The sequence below is a fragment of the Tympanuchus pallidicinctus genome, unplaced genomic scaffold (genome assembly GCF_026119805.1).
Source record: "Tympanuchus pallidicinctus isolate F22 unplaced genomic scaffold, pur_lepc_1.0 scaffold3, whole genome shotgun sequence".
Lineage (NCBI taxonomy): Eukaryota > Metazoa > Chordata > Aves > Galliformes > Phasianidae > Tympanuchus > Tympanuchus pallidicinctus.
In genome coordinates, this window is record NW_026294747.1 from 100,267,214 (window position 1) to 100,277,496 (window position 10,283).

At 41.8% G+C, this 10,283-nt stretch overlaps 1 protein-coding gene across 2 annotated transcripts in view; it reads left to right on the forward strand.

The window, feature by feature from the left end:
• DNAJC13 (DnaJ heat shock protein family (Hsp40) member C13) overlaps positions 1-9,154 on the forward strand; it is a 45,341-nt gene extending 36,187 nt beyond the window's left edge. For both annotated transcript variants that reach the window (XM_052694161.1, XM_052694162.1), the window contains 8 exons: positions 33-202; positions 1,105-1,147; positions 1,630-1,801; positions 2,779-2,960; positions 3,170-3,310; positions 4,359-4,502; positions 5,294-5,393; positions 8,316-9,154. In XM_052694161.1, coding sequence (XP_052550121.1) covers positions 33-202; positions 1,105-1,147; positions 1,630-1,801; positions 2,779-2,960; positions 3,170-3,310; positions 4,359-4,502; positions 5,294-5,393; positions 8,316-8,413 — 1,050 coding nt within the window. In that variant the 3' untranslated portion in view covers positions 8,414-9,154. The remainder of the gene's footprint in view (positions 1-32; positions 203-1,104; positions 1,148-1,629; positions 1,802-2,778; positions 2,961-3,169; positions 3,311-4,358; positions 4,503-5,293; positions 5,394-8,315) is intronic.
• Positions 9,155-10,283: the final 1,129 nt, after the last annotated feature.

The following is a 10,283-nucleotide window of genomic DNA, read 5'->3' on the forward strand; positions in this document are numbered from 1 at the left end:
TACTAAAGGTCAGTCGTGTTCATCCTTCCTAGGTTAGGATTATGCTGATGAAATTTTTGCCTGGAGTCTTCATGGATGCTATGAGAGACAACCCCGAAGCTGCTGTTCATATCTTTGAGGGAACTCATGAAAATCCAGAGTTAATTTGGAATGACAACTCCAGGGAGAAAGTATCGACAACAGTTCGAGAAATGATGCTTGAGTATGTGAAGACCTGCTGCTTATCTATGTCCTCAGCTGAGACACTCTTAGTGATACTGAATGGCAACAAAATGTTCCTCCTTCATATGGCAAATGTTAGAAGAAATGAGAGACAAAAAGGAGCATAAGAGGTCCTAGAGAAAAAGCACAGGATAAACAACAACCATGCTGCACAGAGGCCATACTTCACATCCACACTACCTTCAAGGCTTACCAGAGAGTGACATTTGGGGAGTTCTGCTCCATAATAAGGGGAAGATGGAAAACCAAATGCCCACAGGCCAAAACTGATAGCAATCTCAGTATTTCCATTGTACTATTTCACACCATGCGTAAACTCAGACAGTAGTCGCGCTGTATCCAGCCTCTGTTTCTGTTTTCAGAGCCTCCTTTGCATGTATGAGAGTGAATAACAATTTCAAAATAGGAGTTTAAGTTTTGACGTAGCCATGAATTACTGGAATTGGAACCTAGAAAACGTAGACTTTATGTATTGTCTCTTAGTATGTGACAAATTGCAGAGTAGAGACTGCTGATCCACCCTGCATATGTGGAACAGTTCAGCTTTCGCCTGCTTCTCAGCTCATTCCAAATGAAATCTGTTATTTTTCTATGGCAAATTCCATGTCTGTACCAGAGTCACTACAGAAACTATCGCAGAGCTCTGTCTGTAAGAAGTAGAATCTTTGCAATCCATATTAGTGAAACTTGCACTGCCACAAGATTTTGGGAGGAGGAGAATGGGATTTAAAAACTAATGGAACTACCTTACAAATGATTGAGGGAGATTGATATGGTATCCAGCAGGAAAGGAAGAGTGGAGGTGGTGGTGGTGGGTTTTTTTGTTTTGTTTTTTTTTTTTTTACTGATTTTTAAAACATACTTCTTTTTTTTTTTTTATAGGCACTTTAAACTTCAGAGGGACAACCCTGACACTAACTGGAAGGTAAAAGTACTTTTTCTGCTTGAGATCTCCTCAGGGAGACTATAAGACAGCTGATAATACGTGAATGTATGTCACTTTCTGTTTATGTGCCTTCTTCTTTCTCAGAGCATCAACAGGAACTCAAAGCTGCAATGACTATTCTAATTTAATTTTCACTTCTGCTTGTATTTGGAAATCAGACACTTAGCAGTATTTTTGCCAGTAATACTCTGAGTTCTCTGACAGTTCAGCTCGTTTTAAGACTTAAGTAATTCAGTGACCCCGGGGAGTACTAGTTTGCTGGAAGAAGTCCTGTGACTTATTAGGTAGCTCTCGTAAACTACCAGGTGAAAAGTCAGTCAGTGTTCAGAAACAGTAATAACACACTGAATCTCAGAGACAGTCCTGAACTGCTCCATTGTGCCAGGTCTATCAAGAACAATGACTGTTTTTGCAAATACTCCTTGCAAAGTAATAACTCCCTGTTGTTTGTGACTTAACAGCTGCCAGAAGACTTTGCCGTGGTGTATGGTGAGGCAGATGGTGAACTTTCAGTGGGAGGAGTCTTCTTAAGGATATTTATTGCCCAGCCGGCCTGGGTTTTACGGAAACCAAGAGAATTTCTCATTGCGCTGCTGGAAAAGTTCACTGAACTACTGGAGAAGAATAACCCTCCTGTAAGATGGTTGTTTTTCTGATGCTACTCTGAGTTTGTCTAGTAATCTCACACTACTGGTCTTTTAGTACTTGATTAACTTTGATTCTTACACCTTCTTTGAACCATGAATGATTTGTTTTCTGCTCAATGTAGAAATGTGTAGGTATGCTTAAGCAAGTTCTGCGTATGAGTAATTTTAAAGTCCCTGAAGCCACAGAAGTATCTCTAAGTCTTAGAGGCTTATGTTAGAGTAATGACAAGACTTTGTTTGGCCAACCAAACAAAATTGCACTTGTTTGATGCAGCCTAATAACTTTCACGCCTTCACAATTCTAGTGTCCTTCTGCAACTCCAATTTCCCACTCTGATGGTGTAAATTATATGACCTAAATAAGGTTCCCACCTAAGAATTAGCTTAATGCAGAAGAGCTAACGTTAGGTAGTTTAAATAAGACTATTTTTCAAGCTGGCAGCTTAATTATATTAACTGAATTTTTAAACAGCATTCAGACAGCTTCTAGCTTATATCTGCAGGGAGACAACTAAATTGCACACTGAACAGAACAGACATCTTTATTAGGAACAAATGGTGGCAGTCTGTGGAAGCATGCAAAACGCAGCATGTGTCAGTGCTGTTGTGCACTGCAGAAACTTCCAAAGCATTTAAGAGGCATTATGGTGTTGTGATTCTCCTGGACGTTTTAGCATGTGCTGCTGTGCATACATAGGCTGCAGCCAAACATCAGGTTCTCTAGTTAGTGAAAATGGTACTTAATGGTAATTAACATGTAATCTGTGCTCCAGAGATTCAGTGGATGTCTCTTGCTGTTGGAGCTGATTGCATTCTCCTGAACTTTTTGCTTTAAGTCTCAGTGCAAAGCCACGTGATACAAACACTGGGAATGCAGTGTATACTATAAGGTGGAACAGTAGAGAAATATTACGTATGTAAGGCTTTACTGAGCTATATTTTCTGGTTTTGTTTTTTTCCTACAGGGAGAAACCTTAGAAACCATTACCACAGCAACTGTGTGCCTGTTCAGTGCCCAGCCTCAGCTAGCTGATCAAGTCCCTCCCCTTGGTCATCTTCACAAGATAATCCAAGCTATGAACCACAAGAACAATGCCATTCCTAAAAGTGCCATTCGGGTCATACACATACTGTCTGACAACGAGGTACTGAATCATCTGAGCATTCAGGCAGAAAAGTGTAGTTGGAGTATTTGTATCACTTTCATAGAAGGGTGTTATTCTGACTGTAAATACTGCATGCTGGGAACATCTGCTGGACAATTGATAGGATAAAGGAAACGTTATTTCTTGTGGAAACTTTAGAGTTGGCTGACTGGATCTGGCATAAAGTGCTCTGATTTCTTTCTTCATAGCTTTGTGTTCGAGCGATGGCATCACTTGAGACCATTAGCCCTCTTATGAATGGAATGAAAAAGAGACCAGATGTAATTGGTGTGGCCTGTGAAGCACTTAATCGAATGTTTCAGAAGGAACAAAATGACCTGGTAGCCCAAGTAAGTATGTTCTCATTCTGTAGAGATGTGATATTTGGCTATCAAGTCTGCCCATAGGAACAGAGGTACCATTCTGTGTGCTGCAGTTGACGTGCCCAAAGGACAGGATGTCATCCAGGGAGGCCTAGACATACTCAAAGAGTGGGCTTAGGAGAACCTGAGGAAGTTCAGTGAATACCAGGGCAAGGACTTGTACCCGGGTTGTGGCAACCCCCCACCATCAGTACAGGCTGGGGGATGCAAGGATGGAGCACAGCCCTGCTGGAAAAGGCTTGGAGGTACTGATGGATGGGAACACGGCCTTTCTGTATTTAAAGAGGGACTGTAGGGAAGAAGGGGAAAGACTCTTTAGCAGAGTCTGTTGTGATAGGACAAGGGGGAAATGGTTTCAGACTAAAGGAGGGGAGATTTAGACTGGACATAAGGAAGACAGTAAAGGTGGTGAGGCACTGGCACAGGTTGCCCAGAGAGGTGGTGGTTGCCCCATCCCTGGAGATGTCCAAGGTCAAGCTGGATGGGGTTTTGAGCACCTAATGGTGCACCTGTAGGTGTCCCTGTTCGCTGCAGGGAAGTTGGACTGGATTACCTCTAAGGATCCCTTCCAACTCAAATGATTCCATGATTCAACTCGGTGTCCAGGAGACCTTCTGAAAGCCACCTAATTAATGTGCTTTTCATGTTGGAAAAAAGTCAGGAATCCAAAATGCAGATCTGGTCAAAGGTGTTGCCCAAGCATTGAAGCTTCTTGTATTACAGTAGCGTTCTCTTTTGTCTGCTGAGAAAGCATAACATGGAAGCAGAGGTGTAATTCAATGGAACTTGCACCTATGCAGAGCAGGATTGTTGGTTAGTATTTTTGCTGTTGCTTATCTGTATTTGGGAGGCTCAGGAAAAACTGACTAGCTAAAACTGACTGACTAAATAAATGCTTTGTAATAGCTGTTGTTACTTCTGGTTCACACAAAAAAAGTAATACAACAATGTAAAATATGGAACATCTGGAGCTTCCTAGTCTGTATTAAAGTGACTCGTTTATGGATGTTTGCAGGCTTTGAAGGCAGATTTGGTCCCTTATCTTCTAAAACTACTTGAAGGTATTGGTCTTGAGAACCTGGAAAGCCCATCTGCAACAAAAGCTCAGATTGTTAAAGCTCTGAAATCCATGTCTCGCAGCCTACAGTATGGAGAACAGGTGCGTCCTGAAAAGCATTGAACTGAGTTTTCTGTGTATGGAACATCCAACTGAACATCCCTTGTTTAGGATTGTTATGGCTTTCATGAGCATCATTCCACCCAGAACGTTACTAAGAATAACTACAAAATCATGATTTGTTCGAGCTTGTCAGTCTTGGTTTCCTGTGGAGGAGGCACCGATTCAATGCACAGAGAGAAGCACTGGGTAAAAACACAAATTCCAAGTGCAAGAAGTATTCTGCAGACTGCCTGTTGCTTTACTGACATGTCTTCAGAACTGTTGTTAGAAATTGATTTTTTTCTTGTTGTCTTGATGAATGCTTCTGCAGACAACTGCGGCAGTTATGGATATAAATGCAAATTGGTTCAAGTCCTTTTCTCATGCCCTTGTTGAATGCTTTTCAAAGCTAAGGCCTACTTGCAGGAAAGACTTGTCCTTATCTTGCAAAAGTCCTTTTCTCCTTATGCTATAGATGCATGGCAAACAAATGCTTGCAGTGTTGTGGTTTTTTTTCTTTTTGCCTGACAGTGGGATGAGGGAGAAAGTCAAGCACCTAAATGAGTTTTCTTTATGGGCTATTAAATAAATATTTAATATTTATTATTAAATACACACAGTTCAAATGGAAAAAAAAACAAATTGCTGCAGTCTCCTTGTAAATCTGTGACTTCTGTATTCCAGCCTATTGGTATTTGGTGATCACTTCAGGAAGTTCTAGTTCTAGGAAATAAGTTTGTTCCCTTAGAATGTTGTGTCACTCACTGCCCTCATATGTTCAAATTCTACAGGTAAATGAAATTCTGTCTCGTTCTTCTGTGTGGAGTGCCTTCAAAGATCAGAAACATGACTTGTTCATTTCTGAGACTCAAACAGCAGGATACCTCACAGGTGAACAATCCCTTCCTATTTTTGCTCCTGAATCATACTGAACTGTTAACTCAGTTGTCAGACTTAACTCTGGAGGTGGTGCTTATCCTCAGTATCTCGTGCCATCACTTGGCCTGAACACTGAATGCTGTATAAATATCTGAAGTTTCTAAAAACATTTTTAGTGAGTTCATTTTCTTCTGATAGAGAATGTATTTCTCTGGATAGCCTTTTCTGTACCTACTTTTAAAATAATCAGAAATGTAGTCTGGGCACCAACAAGTCTTGAAGGTTACACTAGTGACAGATTTAATCAGATCTAATGGATGAGGGCAACTTCTCACTCCTTCTCAGGATCAGACTACTTTGGTTTTAGAGCAGATTGTTTTCTGAAGTTGGTGTTGGGGGATCAAGAATGAAACTCCTCAAAATTGAACTAAGACTTTGAAAGGCAGTGATACTTCAAGTAGGTGAACAATATTAATTTTGCCTTGTGAATTATGCTGCGTAGTGTATAGGCTGTGGTCATAGCTCAGAACAGTTTGAATGCCAGCAGCCCTGAGCTTGAAGCCATGTTCCTTGGTGGGAATGGCCTCATGCCAGCATATGGAGCTTGCAGCACACATGAACATAGCTGTGGTGTGCTCTAGGTGAGTCCCCTACTGGTACCATCAGGACTGGAGCTGTGCCCCATGATGCCACTGGTCTCAATGATGGTGTGGAAGAGCACTCACACCTTTGATACACAAAGCAGACAATGTGAACTTCTTGCTGGTAATGGCATGGCAGTTTAGCCTCCCAGCTATGGGCTTAGTCTTTGGTGACAGGTCACTGTGATGGCTTCCAATGCTGCATGGAACTTTCTCATTTAATTTAATATAGGAATCTTGATTTAAATTTTTGATTAAGAGCACAACTGAAATAAGGAGGTAAAAATCAGATGAGTGTATAGACAGAAAAGTTTCTTGTGAGGTACTGGCATGTATTTTGAGAAAATGAAGCAAGAACTTGTAAAATCTAGAATTGGAGATTATAGAAGCAGATACTTATGTGCCAGTAACTCTTACGTCATTTCACAAAAAAATACTTTAGCCCTGAACAAGAGTTCACTGATTCTTGCAGAAATTTACTGTATATTGCATCACTACTAGTTAATGCCACTTTGACAAAGAAGAATTGAATTCTTCATGTGGTTGGTGCTGAATTCTGTGGTATTTCTTAAATACTGTGAATTAAAAATGTGAAGTAAAGCCTGGCTGAAGCTTCTACCAGAAATTGTTGGCTTCAGACTGGGGGCAGTGTGGCTCTCTAAACTGTGCTGCATTTAGATTGCTTAATGATTAACTGCTTGCAACTACAGAATTAAAACGCTGTACAAACGCAAACCACAGATGGAAACCAAACTACAGGCTTTATTTTTGACCTGCTTCACCTTATATTCTGCCTTTGCTTCAAATTGCTTTGCTATTTGCACTTCCCTTGAAACTTCCCTTGCTTATTTCTCTTCCCTCAGGTGTCTCTTCTCCTTCCCTTCTAACTGGCAGCAGTCCCCTTCACCTGAGAAGTGGGCTTTAGATCTGCTCTGCCAGGCAGCTTGCTAACTTCTGTGTAGCTCTCTAAAGCAGGTAGATACCATCATGCAAAATGCATGCTGCATTTGCTGCGTTCCAAGTAACAGATGCATGCCACGGAATTAACACGTGTGTTCCCAGATACAAAAACAGTGACAAACCTGCCTTCTTTCTGCACACAGCAGTAGGCAACTAAAAACTACAGGCGCTGATTCCTGCTGTTATTATGGATGAATTGAACTCCTGAAGTATGGAAAATAATAAGTAATGGAAAAGCCTGAGGGACAGGAGCACTGGTGGAACTGTTGCACTGTTTTTTATGATTGGGTCTGGCTCTGTCTGCAGGAGCCACTGAGGTGCTGCAGAGTCCCTTTCCAAAGGCAGGGATCACCTTAGCAGTGGTGCTGCTTGCTCGGTTCTCCTGCTTTTGCAGCAGCAGTGTAGGACTGTTTTGTCTTGAGATAAGCCATGCTCTGGTCTTCTGGCTCCTTGTTGTAGTGTGGGAAGGGAGGGTGGGGAATGAAGGGAGGAAACAGAGGAGAAATCAGAGAGGATGATTTATGGGGAAAGCAGAGGAGCAAGCAGAACTCACTATGTCAAAGATCTGCATTGTATGCTGGATAGCAGGTCGGTCACTTATTGATGAAAAAACACATTGAGAGCTGGCAGTTTTCTACAGTCGTCAATCTGATAAGAATCACTGTTAAAACACCTCCTGCTGCAGTACAAGTTTTCATTGTTTGTTGTATGTTTCCTTATGACTAGGTGTTAACTGTGAGCTTTGGGGGGGGGGAGAAGGAGGTGGGGGGCTACGGCTGCAGTGTGAAGCTGAGTTTTTAAGCAGTGGCACAAGGAGCTGCCCTAAAGAAGTGCAGGGCTGTTCTGCCTGGCCGTAAGGCAGCAGCACATTGTGCTTCTGTTTCCTGCAAGTGCCTGGGAAATCCTTCCCAGTAGTAGAACTTGTGCCCAAAGGCATTTCACTTCTGCAGTGGCTTCTCTCCATGGTGAAGGAAATCCACCTCCTCTTTACTGCCCCTTCTGTGGTGGAAGATGAGATGGATAATGCTGTTGTTTGTTGTCTTTTTTTCCCTACTGAGTGAGTCTGAGAATGCTTTATGCAGGCTACCCCACGTAATGACTGAGGGAACTACTGCCTTAACGCCTTGTGTCCCTAGAGCCCAAAGAATCCAAAAGAAAACTTTCAAATGCTTGTCTGGTTGACTTGGATTACGCATCTGTGTTACCAGGGGGAATTAGAATAGAATGGCTCTGTTTGAAGGGACCTGCAAAGATCACAGAGTCTAAAATTAGGCTGTTTTATCACTTTTCAGAACTGAAACTAACCACTGGTGTTCTGTTTTCTTTCCAAAAGGCCCTGGAGTTGCTGGTTATCTCACTGCAGGGACGACGTCATCTGTAATGCCCAACATACCGCCCCCGGTAGACAACGAAGTGGGAGATATCAGCTAAGGACTAGAATCTCTCATCAAAGAGACACAAAGGCAGACTGGCCAGTGATGAGGAACTCTGTTTTCCTCCAAGATGTTGAAGTGAAATTACTGCCTTTCCAAGTGTTTAATGACAGTGTTATTCCTTTTTCTATGACTGTTTTTTAGGAAAAAGTTGTCAGTGACTCTATCACACTGCAACGTAAGAAAGCACTCTGTGGATCAGCTGAAATGGGTACACAAGAATTTTTTCTTGTTGTACGTAAGCACATTTTGTTCCTTTGTATTTGTTTACAAGACTGTGAATCAAACTTTCCTAGTTTTTATATTTTATGAAATAGCATGACTGGAGTTGAGCTACAGTCTAGAGGAATTGGGCTAAAATCACTTTGACCTCACCAACCCCCACTAAAAAGGCATCCCTTCTCTTCCCAGTCGGACACGATCACTCCCCACTGAACATGACTTCCAAAGGGTTTGTCCCTCTCCTGGTTCACTGTGTCCTTAATCATTAACATTATTTCCCTGAGATCAAACAGCATTAGACATTCGTATGTATAACTGGCTTTACCAAACTGAAAAAGCTTCAGCAAAAAACTTCAAGTTGACATGTTATGTAAGAGATTAGTGTAATTGTGAAATGTTCTATACATTATCCAGTATATAAAAACTTTCTATATTTGAGTGTACATTATACAGATCATTCATATGTACATAAAATTTTAAAATAAAGGGAATTAAGAGCCTTGTTAATGAGATAAAAGTGGTGTTCTTACGTAGCAGTTCTTTGAGGGCGTGGGGAAGTCAGGGTGGTCAGAGGCCTTACAGAGTGTGGCTAAACTGGGTTCCTGGCAATTCTTGCATGGACAAATGTGAAGGTTTTGACTCTCTGGAGCAGAACTCCAAAACCAGAACAGTGTAGGTTTTCATATTTGAAATGCACTTCAGCAACTGACCTGTGGATGTTCTTAACTCCCAAGGAAACATTCTTGGCAGGAAGCAAGAGGACACCAAGACAAATGGAAATGTAGATTGTTATTTGAGCGCTTGACAGGAGCTCTCATCTCAGATGTAAAGAATTGATATGAAGAAACTTATTTGCAGGAAGCTTCCAGCTGTAAATACTTTGCCTTTGTACTACTCTGAGTTGAGCAGCTTTTACTAGAACACCTTTCTGGTGCCTGCTCACAGACTTTGGCTTGGTCTTCAGGATGAGACTGCAGCAAGTTCTGACCTTAAGCCTGGCAGTTATGCATGCTCTCTGAGTATCAGGCTAGGGTCGGTTATGTTAAAAGAAGACACTTGTTATCCTTGGTTAGTTGTTAGTTGTTGATCAACCCTGTATAAGCTGAAAAGCCCTGCCTTTATAGGAAGTAGAACTACTGATGGTGCAGTATTCTCTGCTTGGTTCTGTTGTATTAATGAGTTGTGTTGTAAGTAATTGGAGTCAAAAGTGGATTGTTAATGAGGAACTGTGACCTCTGAGAACTTCACAGAGGGACACAAAATAGCAGAGCTGGGTTTGAGTGCAGTGGCCATGAACTGCCCTGTGCAAGTCAGCATTAGACCCAGTCAAAATTCAGCCCTTCAGAGGGGAAAGTGCCACCTAAGCACAGATATCTTTAAGAAACAGCTGGAGCCAGGAGGAGGCTTGAGGATGTGCAAGGCAGGATGCAAGGGAAGACTAAAGGAAGAAAAGGGAGGAGATAACTTTGTTCAAAATAAAGAACAGCTACAGATGATCTGCTGTGTCCTAGCCCTGTCCTGCACTGGAAAAGGAAGGGAGTGAGAAGGGTTGAGGAAAGAGGACTGGACTGAAGCCATGTTCTGGAAAGAGGAAGGCATTTTTATGTCATTTGATCAGTAATGAAGTTTATGTTGCTTTGACTTGA